This window comes from Apis florea, unplaced genomic scaffold (genome assembly GCF_048593485.1).
Source record: "Apis florea isolate Af1SG1 unplaced genomic scaffold, ASM4859348v1 contig_3367_pilon, whole genome shotgun sequence".
Classification (NCBI taxonomy): domain Eukaryota; kingdom Metazoa; phylum Arthropoda; class Insecta; order Hymenoptera; family Apidae; genus Apis; species Apis florea.
This window is the reverse complement of record NW_028256746.1, coordinates 2,672,105-2,686,732: the sequence shown is the minus strand read 5'-3', so window position 1 is coordinate 2,686,732 and position 14,628 is coordinate 2,672,105. Positions and strand designations below refer to the sequence as shown.

General features: G+C 41.4%; 1 protein-coding gene and 1 long non-coding RNA gene across 2 annotated transcripts; both read left to right on the top strand.

Moving 5' to 3' along the window:
- Positions 1–8,328: 8,328 nt before the first annotated feature.
- On the top strand, positions 8,329–9,341 carry LOC147657016 (uncharacterized). The gene is made up of 3 exons (XR_015293264.1): positions 8,329–8,482; positions 8,793–8,880; positions 8,964–9,341. It is a non-coding gene; the product is annotated as an uncharacterized LOC147657016 (long non-coding RNA).
- Positions 9,342–9,411: 70 nt separating this feature from the next.
- LOC147657015 (uncharacterized) lies at positions 9,412–13,127 on the top strand. Its single transcript, XM_086912093.1, has one exon. It carries the CDS (start codon positions 9,412–9,414, stop codon positions 12,586–12,588), a length of 3,177 nt encoding a protein of 1,058 aa, XP_086768219.1. The 3' UTR covers positions 12,589–13,127.
- Positions 13,128–14,628: the final 1,501 nt, after the last annotated feature.

Genomic DNA, 14,628 nt, shown 5'->3' with positions numbered 1-14,628 from the left:
AGGCTCGACGTGGCAATTTACTACGATTCTCTCTGGCCGCAGTGCGCGATAGAACGAAGACGATCATCATTTTCTAGGTCGTCTGCACTTGACAGTTGTTTTCGGGCATTCCCACCCGCGTGGCAGAAACGCGGTAACGAAACCGAAATAACCGCGGAGATAAACGGTTCCGGAAATGTAGAACGGCCACCCGAAATGAATTTGTACAGGATGAGAAAGAAGGGTGGGGAAAAATACGCACGTATGGAATAATGCGCGCGCGTTACAGGGAAAAAAATATTTTTCTTTCCTCCCTTTGAAAAAAAAAAAAAAGAACGAAACGTTGATCTCGGCCGTTCTGAAAATATTATACGATTTAATGTAATTTTTAATCTAATTTATTTACATATACATACACACGTGGCAAAACAATTTGTTCCCATTTTTTTCTAAATATAATAATGAAATAATGAAATGTTCCTCTTGTTTGGAGCGGAGGGGAAAGAATTCGCGCTAAACAGAAAGTTTTTTTAACAAATGTTAAAAAAAAGTAGGAGAAGAAACGATAATACCATACAAGTTAGTCAAAATATAATATCGTGCAGGATTAAATTAATTATTTAAAAAAATGTGGATTAATGAAAATATTTTGTAAATGCAATCGTTGTAATTCAAAGTAATTTTTCGTCACATAGGCGCATAAATATGATTATAATACATCGATATTGCGGCGCTAGATTGACAATATCATTCCTTTGACACACCACTTGACACTGACTATATTCATTCCTTTGACGCGTGACGCGAGTCTTTCAATTTGCATCTAATATTTAATGAAAATATTATGTTTCCTCCTCGAGCGCTATCACATCCTCGTGAGAGCCGTATTATTCCAGTGAATAGTAATAGCTACATATTCATCATCCCCTGAATATTTAGTGCATTGTGAATGCACGATAATTACCGAATGAATATTCACACGGTAATAAAATAAAATTCAAACACGATGTCAAACGAATTCTACATCATATTTTTTTCTCCTTTCGTCCAAAAATCGAAAAATCGTGCCTCAAACCAGTGCGGTTAATCTCCACGATTTATGGGAAAATATCCTTCGAATTATTTCAAATCGTCGAACGACACGATACTCGAGTATCAGCGATCGCATAGGCGTTTAATTCGTAAGACGATCGGGTCACGTTACGTGCAATTAGACTGGAAAATGGAGGATCCGTTTCGCGCGGCCGCCATTAATCTCGGTTCAAGTCGTATCTCAGTGATAGGGGGAAGCATCTTGCATCGTCCAGCAGTAGCAAGTTGACTCGTGAGGCATTTAGCCCCCACCCTGATGAATATGTACCATTTCCGGTCCATTCCCAGAGGAGGGAGTCGTGAATTTTAACGAGCCACCGCGAAATCTCGCGAAATCGTGAAATCTTGTTCCCCCATCGCGGGGGAAGAACAGATATCCAGTCGTTGAATCGGCCCTATCGCGAAAAGAAGTTTCGAACTCGTTCGAAATATCGAGGTCCGTTCGAGCGAGAAGACCGAGAGGATGGAAGTTTTGTTTGAATTCTGAACGGGCGTAGGATCGATAGGATTTTTCACCCGGTGAAAAAAGTCTCGTTATTAGATCTCGATATTAATATCTCTCTTCGTAGAATCCACAACGAATCGTCGAAACTTTTGACTGTGTTTGTGTTTGTGTTTGCAACACGAGAGTGTTTTTGAAGAAAATTCGAAAACGATCGTGAATACTTGATAATGATTAATTATGTTCGAAGTACTTTAAAAATCGATTGTAAGATTAAAAATACAGATACGTAAGCACGATCTTCGAGTCGGTTCCTATCCGAATTAGATAACAGAGTGTGTTGGTTTAACAGAACTGAAGACGTTTATCGAAAGGACGAAGAGTCAGGGAGGGAAAGGGAGGAAAGGAAAGCGTATAAAGGTAGGGGATCGATGCAGATCGCTTTAGGAACGTTTCGTTGACTGCTCGTATCTGCGAAGCCAGCCGCAGGTGAGGAAGGGAAGCGCTCATCGAATCGAAGCAACGATTTCTTGAAAATTTTCCTCCCATTTCACTCCTCTATGCGGGATATCTATTTCTCACGTGCCAATCCATTCGATATTCTTCTCCTCTCGTTCTTCTGCCCGCGAGAAACCTCGTATCGATTAACGAAAACGCTCGAATAATGGAAACAGGTTAGGCCGATCGAAAGAGGAGAATAAAGTTTTCAGAAATTTGTAATCTTATTAGCCATTTGTCTTCGGGATTCGGGTAATATACGCCGTGGATTGGACAAGAAAACAGGGAGGGGAGGAAGTATTTAGCAAAGCGGCATTGATTCAGCAGGGCTATTCGCAGGTGCTCGTAACACCGGCGATAATCCATGGATCGTTAGGCCCGATATAGTTTCCGGAACCGTATCGACAGGCGGAAATACAGCCGATTCGATTGACGTGTATATACTGCGAAAGTGTAATCGTGACGATACGCAATGCTCGAGGATGGTGCACAAGGTGAATTTCTAAAACTTTCTTTGGTTTGAATCGTGGTGTAAATCGACGATGCGAATAATTTGCAGCATTTTATCGTAACGCAATCAATTTGAACCGGTTGAAAAGATGTTGAATCCGCATAATGCGTGAAATTGGTTAAACAATTTGCAGGCAATTTTGCAGTGAAACGAGTTGCTACTTTATAACGTCCTAACGATTATTAAAGCTCGTATTATTAAACAATACGTTTGTTACGTAACAAACCCTCGCGAATCATAACATTGTTAACCGTTTCACTTTCCAAACGAACGAAAACAGTTTCGTACAATTTAAAGCAACGTGCAATTCGGTATATTTCCAATTTGGAGAGGAATCGATTTTTCTCGCTTCCCTCGATGCGATTTATCAGCATTAGAGAAATAGCGAATAACACCGCCAATGTATATTGTATTGCACATGTTAAATATTGCAATTATCTCTTTATCCGTTCGAGGAAAAGCGATCCTCCAAATTGAAAATTTTCCTCCTCTCCTCAAAAGTAGTGTCAGAATGATATCGAATTGAAAAATTGTGCAGTTGCTAAGCAGAGAGGCGAGGAGGAACAAGCGAAACCTATATTTAGAGGATTCGCGAAGCCGGTCAAACTCGTCCTGGATAAGTGAACGTCGATAGTAGCTGTCGAAACAAGAAGCACAATATAGAAGGAAATAAGCGGAAGAAATCTCGAAACGTCCATCAAACCGAGGCTGTTAAGTGCATTATTCTGGTTATACCAGGGATACAACCGTGCTCATTATCCTCTTCGCCTTCCCTTCTCTTTTTCTTCTCATCTACCGTTTACTCCTGCGGTTTCCTTATCCCACGCACATGTCCGTGGGTATATGGGTTGATAGTTCGTATCGAATCGCGAGAGAGATAATTTTGAAGAGAGGAAGGGAAGAAAAGGGGGAAGAAAATATGAGGGAAGAAAAAAATATGGAAAGTCATGGCGAATAACAAGGCGGAAATGTGGGACACGATTGTAATAATTTTCACGCGATCAAACTTATCCCGCGAGTAATTCTGAAAAATATACACACGTTTTGAGTAAACAAAAATAAATCGGATAAATTGAAAGATATACGCGACGAAAGAAAAAGGAAAAGGAGACACGTTAATCGCAATTTGATTGTGCAATTTTCATAAATTACGTCGTTATTTTTATCTCACGATCGAAACACACTCGGATACAGAGAGATACGCTCGTATATACAGTTAATGTAGTTGTACGTAGTTTAACTAGCAGATGTCATCAACCGAACGAGGAATAAGGAACAAAATAAATGGATCTCGGGAGAAACAGGTTTCTACTACGTATCGACGATTAACTATATGTAATGGGGATAAAAGGGGAGGGAGGGAAAAAATAAAGAAAGGAAAGAAAAAGGACTGCTTCCCATCCATCTTCGAAACGATATAATTCAAATAAATTCTGGAACGAGAGAAACAGAAGGAAATAAAATTGGAGATATCGTCCGAACCAAACCGAATCAAAAAAAAAAAAAAGATCTCCATCGCAATCTCCATCGCAAGTATATATATGAAACATCGAAATCAAAAACATCCCGGTATCTTCCGTCTCAGATCTCGAGAGCCGCCTAGACAACAAGAGAGATCGAGAGTACCGAATCTTCCGCTATCTCCAAGTCTATTATCGGTTATCTAAGAAACTCATCGCGTACGTGTAAAACGTACTTGTACTCCCTGTGACCTCTCCCTGTACCAATAATAGCGCTCGTAATCGTCGATTCGGGGCCAATCGATTTCCGGACGAGGCGAGACACACAGCTCACGAGAGGACGGGCGAAATTTTGAAACGGTTGAAATTAAGAAATGGAATTGTTTTATAGGTAAATTGTTTATTTATAATTTATCGTTCAAAGGGGTCAATTATGGTAAATAACAATTAGAAATAAATATTATTTCATGTATGTTATATTTTAAATATAATTGTCAACTTTATTCGAAATTTTAACTAATTTTTTTTTAAACACAAAGTGCCTCTTTGTGAATTTTATTCGAAAATAACGATAATAAGGAGAGATCGGTTCGTTGAAAATGGACAACTCGAAAAGGGAGAATTTTAGCAGAAGAGGTTATTCTTGTATTCTAGAATTTATTTAGTTATGGAAATTTAAGTTCTGATAGTTTAAATTTATCGTCGATCGAAAGAGAAAAGAGTTGTAATGATATATTCGTTCGAAGGAAATATACGTAATATTCTTAAACGCAGCCCTCTTATCTCATCTCTTGAATTTACGAATATTTCTAATGAGAACATATATATATATATATTCTCTCTCGAACGAATTCGGATTAACCAATTAAAAAGATCTCTATTCTTAACAGAGATGCTGTTAAATTCTATCCATATTATATACCATTACCTCGAAAAGAGGTAACAACGATAATTTAAAGCATCGTATAATAAAATATATCCATCCTGGCCAGTAGATCCATCTCATTCTAAAATATCCAAGCGATGAAAAAAAAAAGGGGGACGAGGGAAAAACGATTTCGAGCGTAAAAAAGAAGAAAAGAAACCAAAGAAAAAGACTTGTTAAAGAGGGAAAAATCGGCGGAAGGACACGAGCTATCATTTTCATCGTTTCACGAGGGGATAAGTGTGGTTACTCTTTTCCACGACATCGCTGTCCCATCTGCTCGTCAACCAGAAGAAGAGGGGGGAGGGGAAAGAAAAAAAAAGATTTTTTTCCAGGCTGGAGATTGGCCGTCGTAAACTTCCCCTCGAAAGGGTGGCAACCTCTCGACATCACGTCCGGAACGATGAATCACGGAGCAACTGGGACGAGATGGGATTCGCAAGCCTGATGATTTTAAGGACGTTCTCGTTGATTAATTTAAGGGAAGTGTGAAGGAGCCGGGAAGGAGGAGGATGGGATTTTGAGGGTGAACCGACGGCGGTATTCGGGTTAGAATGAGAGGAGAATGAGAGGGATGGTCGAAAAAAAAATGGCGGTGCGAAGCGTTCAACCCATCGACTTGCAAATTTTTATCCTACATTTTCTACGCTCTATATTGTATCATTTGTGCGAATATTATCTCGTCTCGATCATAGTTTTTACTCGAATTGATCGAATTAGAGGAATGTGAGACGTGTAACGAACATGATTCGAAATTTTTAAATTTGACTTACAAATTTTTTCGTATCTATTATATTACTTATATGTAAATACTTCTTGTTTAATTCCTAGAGATAATTTTTAATCGAATTGACCTCGTTGGGAAATGGGAGACGAATGGAAGATATTGCGAGTCGGACGAAGAAAACGAGGCGGCGGATGATGGGTTAAAAAATGGCAGTGTTTAACCTGTTGACATTACAAAATTTTTTTTCCCACATTTTAATATTTATTATATTTTGATACGTTATTTATGTAAATATTTTTTCTTTTATAATTCTTAAACGAATCGGCCTCGTTGGAGATGGACACGATGAATATGGTATCTAATTATGATAATTTAAAAATTCTTTGCTATGTGGATGTGGAATTTCCGGATGTCTGGCATTTAGCGATTAATTTTGTGCTAGAATCAACGGATTCGTTGGATACTGTTGGAATTGTAATTGGAAATTTAGAACGTGCATATTCAATTAACAAAAATGTTTGTTAATTTAAACGACCAACGAAACAACGTTTCTTCTTTTTTTCTTTTTCTTCTTGAATTAATTAATACGAGCGAATAAAAGAAAAAGAACACGATCGATATGGACGAATATAGAAATGGATCCATTGATGATAAAGTTTAACGAGTCTTTTAATTAATAAATTGAAAGGGATGAATTGAAACGAAGAATTTCGAATGAAAGAAACTAGCGGTCATACAAATAATCTAATTATTGATATTAAAAATATCACGTAACAAAATAAAAAAAGAAACACTGTATATTAATATTAATTACCGCGTAACGATAAAAAACGATATATCTGAAAAAAGTAATTCGAATATATTTTCCACGAATACAATAAAAAATATATATATATATAAATATATACGTTTAAAAAAGTTTATTACAGTTTATTAACGTTGTTAAAGCATAAACAATGTTATTAATAACTCGATGATATTCGGCCAGTTTTCCGTGAAAATAATAAAAAATAATGAAATTATTGGGAAAAAGTTTCCAACTTGAATATTAGAATAAAAATAGGAACATTTGTGAAACCATTATCGGAAGTAATTATGAAAATAGAAACGGAGGGAGAAACGCTATCATCGGCCCCAAAAAAAGAGGTGACAATGCGCATCCGCGAAATCGTAAAACTGGATATAAAATTTTACAACTGATCGTGGAAATTATCATCCGGAAACGGAGGATGAGGGAAAAAGAAAATGAGGGAAGGACGGAGGAGGACGACGAAAGGAATCTTGATGGAAATAATAAATGTATTTCGTACTAATAGAACGTATTATTACACGAGTCAGTGGTACACAACTTCCTCCGGTAACGCCGCTATATAATTTTTACACGCATTCCACGCCGATATACTTTCCCGTTTTCTCTCTCTCTCTCTCTCTCTCTCCAAAGATGTACGTACTTCTTTCCGAGCGTTCAAGCGTGTGTGTATATTTATAATGTTCTTTCTTTTCTTTTTTTGCCAACCTTTTATTCTCACTTCGCGTCATCGTTTTGTACACGCTACTATTACGCACGCAATTTTCCGACAAATTAAATTCCGATTCGAAATTCTATTCGCCTCGATCGACACTGGAATTAAATAATAAAAGAGAATACGCGACTCGTCCACGTATGGAAAGATATCTCTTTCTTTTCGAAAATAATGAGAAGTTGGAATAAAATAACTGTACGTACAAATTGAGGATCGTAGCGTGTACGTGATCGAACGAAGTAGGAAGAAAATGCCTCGCGCATTTCTGATCTCTGTGTAACACTTTCCTTGGACCACCCTGCATTTCGATAAACACAAATCCGATTAACATAACACGTTTCGAATTTGAAAATTTGAATCTCCCGCTCGGATAATAGAGGAGGATTTGAATGCGTATCTAACGCGACACAAAATTGACATAATCAAATTCTCACATGCTCGATATATTAATTATTCTTTAAACGTCGAAGGGAGGAAAAGATGTAAATACGAATTGTAGACATTTGACAAACAATTTTAACGCTCCACTCGTCAAAACGCTAAACTCGAATTTGGAGACACTACCGCGAAGCGAGCAAAGACACCTAATTAATCGATTTGTGCGCTCGAATCGCAGAGAAGCATAAATCGATATTACGTGTAATCTGTACGCTTCGAAATTAATTCTCGAATTAACTTTTCCCTAATTTTCAATCAATCAATTTATCGAAATCTCGCTCGATCCATACAACTTACAAATCGTGTTCGATCGATCAATTTCGATCACACACCTCCTTCTCCTTCGTCGCATATCTCCACCAAAGACTTGCCGACCTCTGGCCCCCATTCGCGAACACACGTTCCACTGACACACCTGTGGCGTGTCACCAATCCTCTCCACCGATCTCCTCCTCCTCCTCCTCTTCTTCTTCTTCTTCTTCCACGAGAGAGGCCACGTGAACGAAACAGTCGGCCACGTTTCATCGGTCCCGAAATCGAGCCCAACCTTGAAGAGGAGAGGAATGCAGGTTGTCCTGCCGAACGTGTCCCGTTAACCGTGGACTGTGTGCACGTGTTTCACTCGGAGCAGATGGTGAAAAGTCGGCGGTGGAATCCTACCGGGGCAGGTTACGCACTTTCCACACTTTTGGCGCGGGCATTAATTAAGCGTAGCTGGAGGAGGTCGCTCGTCTGTCAGTTAAAACTCGTGGTCAGTCGGCCGTACGGCATTGAGAGAGTAAAATCGGCTGGAAATCGCACCCTTACTTCGCGAAGAAGGAAGAAGAGGATCGAGTGATAACCAACTAGTTCCAAAGGATACGCGTGATATCTTCTCTACGCATCAGGTAGCGTTTCTTTTTCTTTCTTTTTTTCTTTTTTTATCGTTGCACGAATCGAATCGAAAAGTTTCTCGATTCTTTGGACGAAGAAGGTGAATATTTGAAGAGAGAAAAAAGAGAGGAGAGGGGATAATAAGATTAATCGTCTTGGATGATTATCAAGTTTTGGATCGAAGTTCGTTCGTTTTTATAAATAAGAGAGAGAGAGAGAGAGAGAGATATTATCAGTCAATCCAGTCAGGAAATTCTTTTCCTGAAATTCTTTCCTTCGGTTCTCGTCATTTTCTCTTCTTTTTTTCTTCTCGTTACTTTACAGCGAAGCAGCTGAACGTAAACCTGTGAATGTCGGTGTAAAAAGTGAGCAAAAACGAAAGGAGGAGACACGGAGGAAGGTCTGGCGAATGGTGAGTGGATATCCTCACTCAAAATAAAATGAAATATGAATACTCGAAATCTTTGATTTATCTTTTTTCTCAATTTCGCGCAGAAATCAGAAAAGGAGGAATAAATGTCGTTGCCACGATATTAATCCCCTCGAGTGACGATTACACGAATATCTACCAATTTTTCCTGAGAAATCAAAAGATGCCGATCGACGAGCGTTAAAAATCGACATGTTCAAGATCGATCGTTCCCTTTTTCCTCGAAAAATCGGTCGACAAAGTTGAGGGGGGAAAAAAGAAAAGAAAAGAAAAGAAAAAGAGAGAGAAGTGGGGCAAGAGATTGACGATGATCGTGATTCATCGAGCGGGCAGACGAAAGCAAGATCGTGTAATGAGCGAGAGGGGAGAGGAAAGGCGGGGAGGACAAGTTGGCCGGGAGTGGAGCGATTCGTGAGTCGAGTCGAGGGAGAAAAAGAAGAAAAGAGAAGAAAAGCAGGCCTTCCTTTATCTCCTCCCTTTTTTCATCTTGGATCATAAAAAAAAGGAGGATCAATGTCGCCCAGCATCCCACCTGTTCTCGTGCTCTCGTGCTTTCTGCTGGTCTCGCCGCCGCACGCGGCCGAGGCCGGCGAACTGATGGATCTGCTCGCGCTGATACGCGGCACGCTCAAGTATTGGCGAAGGGTGTACCACATGTACGAGGAGGAGGTGGCCCTCGGTTACTGTTGGGCCGAGCACTTGCTTCATCTGCGCGGGGAGGAAGCGTCTTCGGGGCCCGATCTCGGGCCGCATCACGATTTTCACGACGATTTCGAGGTCGCTGGTTTCGGGGATGGCGTGGGGAACGAGGCGTGGAACGGATGGATCGTCGGAGTGGATAACGGTGAGGCGTATCGCCGAGGCGAGAGATCTTACGGGAGTAGAGATGAGCCTTTCAGGATTTTGGCCGAGGATCGCCGAGGTGTTTATTCGAAAATCGATGGGAATGGGAATGAACGGGTTGCGGGCAGTGATGGAAAATATCGTCGAGGCAAGAGATCTTACGGGGCGACGAGGAAAGATGAACCTTTAAGGATTTTGGCCGAGGATCGCCAAGGTGTTTTCGGTTCGAACGGTTTTCGGAACGATAACGAGAATGAAACGTGGAGAGGATGGATTATCGGGGTGAATAATGGCGAAGGTTATCGTTCGAGCGAGAGATCTTATGGAAGTTTGGGGATTTTGGATCGCGACGTTTATTCGAAAATCGATGAAACTTTTGGTTTTGGGAATGAACGGGTTGTGGGCAATGATGGAAATTATCGCCGAGGGAAGAGATCTTACGACGAGAGGAGGGATGAAAGTTTGAAGGTTTTAGGGAAGAATCGAGGCGTTTACTCGAAAATCGATGAAAATGCTTTGGAAAATAATTTCGAGGATGGTTTTGAGAATGGAGCGTGGAACGAATGGATTATTGCGGTGGATAATGGGGAAGATTATCGTGGAGGTAAGGGTTCTTACGGAACGTGGAGGAAAGATGGAACTTTGGGAATTTTCGAGAATCGTAACTCGAGGAAAATCGTTGAGAACGAAGGGCGAAATAATGATCGGGCTGTAGCCACGAATAACAATAAAAGAAAATATCGCGGAAATAAAACATCGTACGAAGGTAGGAAGGAGGAAGAAATTTTAGAGAGCAAAGATTACAACGATGTTTACTCGTCGAAAATCGCGAAAGAGTTTACGTCGGGCGACTCGATGAGTGAATCGGTGTTAAATTTCGGAGATAAGAAAGTTTTCGATGACGTTCGAGGATACGAAAACTATGAAACGCTGAATTTTACGAAGGAGAAAGATCTGCTCTTCGAGCTTGCGAAAAAACACGGATCAAATATGATCGTCTCGATGGAAAACGGAACCGAGATATCGTCTGCCGAGATATCGTCACCGAATCTCAAAGAACGCGATCGTTTCGAGACTCGAAAGAACTCGTCCATTTCGATAATAAATTCAGAATCGCCGATCGCGAGCAACAATCCCGCGAAACGCCAGCTCTCGGAGGACAATCACCCTTCCTCCAAGAAACAACAACAAACTATCGAAGAAATTTCGAGGACGATCCCTCGAACGAGCGTCCAAAAATTCCCCGCCTTCGACCACGCGAATCGTTTCGAGGCGAACGGGATCCCGAGAGCGAATCTCGAGCAAGATGAAAACGAGAATCCATCATCCAAGTACGAGAGATCTCCGAGGAATCTACGTGTGGAGAAATGGTATTCCTCGAATGGAATACCGTCGAACTCCGTCTTCCTCCACACGGAAGAAATTTCCTCGAGGATCCTGGGAAACGATTTCGCTTCTGAAGAAAAAAGAAAAGCAGAAGAAGGAGGACCAGTCCCAACTCGGCGAACGTCGGACGTCGAAGAGACGAGGAGGAGTAAGTTTAGATCGAGCGAGGTAAAAAATTCTGGATCGAGAGGGGAAATCTTGGGGAAATTCGAGCGAGAATTTTCGAAGGTGGCGCGACGCGAGGGGAGGAGGCTGGTCGAGAGAACAACGGCGGGGTGGAAAGTTTGGGGAGACGGTGTTAGCCGCGAAAGGAGGGAAGAGGAGGGGCAAGCAAGTTCCGGCGTCCGGCGGGAAAGCGGGAAAGTGAAAGTTGGCCGGAACTTTGAGGGGAAGATGTTCCTCGGTGTTCGATTCGATTCGACGAAGCGTGGCTGTCGAAGAGGCGGCTTCTCGGCCGTTCCATCTTCCGCCGAGGAGAAGGGAGAATCCTCGAGAAAACGAGATGCGTCGAGCGTCGAGGTGCTCGAGCTCGAAAGAACTGGCGCGAACCACGTTGGTGGAGGATCGAGCAACGCTCGACCTTTCTCGTATCCTGGATGGACGCGCGTCATTTTCAGTAAACCTTGGAAACACGAGTCATCGAAGCCCGACGAAGGGATCTCGAGTTCGAGCGGTAAATTCGACGAAAGCAATAGGAAATCGAGCGATCTTCCTCGAACGAAGTTCACCCCAGCATGGAGGAAATACCGTGGTAAGCGTGACACGAATGATGGAACGACGAGAGAGCGGATCGTATCGGGAGGAGCAGCTTCTTCTCCCCGTAATCCCGCGTCTTTTCGTGAAATTCGAGGATCGTGGAAGAAGCGCGACGACGTTTCGAGGACGAATTCGAGGGGAGCGGCGTTGGTCGGCCGTCATCGAGGGATTCGAACAGTTTCCTTGTCGAACGAGCCTCGTGTCTCGCCTCCGGCCACGGTTTACTCGCGGTTGAAAAATTCAGGGAAGGATGGAAGGAGAGGAGGATCGAAAGGAGAAGGGGCTTGGGGGGAGGAGGGTTTGAAACAATTATCCGGTCACGTTAGGAGGGATAATTGGCGGTACGGTGAAGGAGGCGAGAAGGCGATCGAGCGTGGAGGAAAGTGGAGGAAAAAGTGGAGGATCGAAGGCTCGTTCCCTTCCACGCTCGTCGCCTACCGATTTACGGAGGATTACGGAGGGGTGGGTCGATGGTGGAGGACGGTGGATCAAGGTCGACGATCGTCGAGAGAGGAGGCGCGTGGGCTGGATAGAGGGGACAGTGCGCTTTTCCATCTGCGTCAAGCGTTTATGGGCTTTTTGAGGGCCCTCGGCTTCTTCGTGAACGTGGGCAGACAACTGATGGATTACGTGGAGTCGAACGGCGCGCTTGCCTGCACCAAGGACTATTTAGTGGGCAAGGCCATCCACTGGATAGATTCGTGAATCGAGAAGGGTCGTTTGGAGAACGGTTCGAGTTATTGGGTTGGAGAGATTTTTTTTTTTTTTTTGGAGGACGAGGCAGTGGAAGGTTATCGGGTGCAAATGGGAAGGTGAAGGAGGGTATCGGGTGTTGGACGAGTGGGTCAATAAATGGATTTTACTGGGATGAGTCACGAGTGTTCGCTTAATTTATGGCTTTTTACGTTTTCTTTTTTTTTTTTTTTTTTTTTTCTTTTCTTTCGTTGGGAAAGAAATTTTCGCTTCGAGTTGTAATGGGAATATCTTGACGTTTTAATCTTACGACTCGTTTCAGTTTTTTGCGTTTTCGTTTACTGATTTTAGAACGTAGATGTAAGGTAATTAAGGGAAATGTTATTAGTTATTAGTCTTGTTACCGTATTGTTAAAAATTGTGCGATTCGATATTTTATTTTAAGATTAAATTATTCTACGCTCTAAATGTTAAACGCGCTATACACTTTGTATAATTAACGAAAATATCGATCGATGTATATTACGTTGATTAAAAAATATATATATGCATGTATATTTTTACAAATTTTTTTTTTATATTCATTCTCTCTTGGCACCAAAGAGAGCCAAATAAAGAACCTAATTATTCACAGAATTACAAAACTCCTAAAAGAAACCACTATCGCTGTCGAAATATCCTTAGAGCGTTATTACAAATCTGGAAATCACTTCCCAGAAGAATGTACTCGTCTCTCTCATCGAGTCCGCATCAACTCCTGAAATCGATCCACCGTCATGAAACACACTCGTGAAAACCTTCATAAAGGGATTCGATGCCCGTAAAAATCGTCTATTAAAACGGTTCTGTTTATTAAAGGAAGTACGAAGGCTATAAAAAGTAAAGGATCCGACGAAAGAAAGAATAATCTATCGATAAGATAAAATGTAATGAAAATGTAAAATGTCGAATACTCTTCGATCTGACTCGTTAATTCAATTTATTGTCGCGTTATCGTCGACGCATTTTTGTTTAAGTAAACAATTTTATCTCGTTGCACTCGATTAATATAAAGGTATAAAGGTAGATTTGTCAGATTTCATATTATTGAGATTGAATCATATATTGAGGTTCATATGGAAATTATTTTAGGGGAAATTCATATTTAAAAATCGATATTTAATAATACCTTTCCTTGCATATTTTTATAGTCTCAGTATTAAACTTAAAATAATGCCAGGACATTTATATAGTCTTCAATCGATTGAACTTACACCTACTACGATTCTTAGCTCTCCGTGATATTTATCTTTGGTATCTTCTTACGAAACTTCTCCAGATCCCCAGATCTCCTATTTGTGGGATTTTCTCTGGAACACAAAAGCTAAAAACTTTCGATCCACTGATGCCGCGCAATTCAAGGAAACGTTCTCCCCTATAATATACATCTTTCGTTCGATGTACATTCTTTTATCCTACTTTCCCAAACAAAGATTTTCGAACAATTTCGTGGTACATTTTCATTTTATCCTCTTCGTTCTTTCACAACACCGATAAACACAAATTTAAAATCCTGGCCATTTCCATCGACTTGCCGGGTTGATTTACAATCAAATTCGTCGTAAAAGCATTCGTGCCATCACCATCGATCGAATCGATAATTTTCAACGTAAGGATCGATATTGGACGCGATCGAAGGAGGAGATTTGCAAGGCGCGGATTAACAGATGGACGAGGATGGAGTGCAGCGCGGATAGAGTAGTCGGAGGTTACAATTAAGGGACGCGGATCGATCCTCGGAAACAGGTGTCCGTTGTAGTCGATAGCGGGCATCGCGAATGAATTTTTGATGCCACCTGTTGCTACCACCGACCCCCTCCTCCTCCTCCTTCTTCTTCTCTTTCCCTTCTCTCCAGGTCTTCCACTTCCGGCTGGTATCGACCGAACATATCGAGAATATCTATTTTACCAGAGTTCAGAGTGTATATTTGGTGAAACGTATCGATCCTCGAGAAAATGTTTAATATCACGACTACTCTTATTGCCAAGATATGTCGTGGCGTGCGAGGAACA

What these genes read in the sequence shown, in the direction of transcription:
- LOC147657015 (XM_086912093.1), top strand. Translation starts at nt 9,412, where the DNA reads ATGTCGCCCAGCATCCCACCTGTTCTCGTGCTCTCGTGCTTTCTGCTG.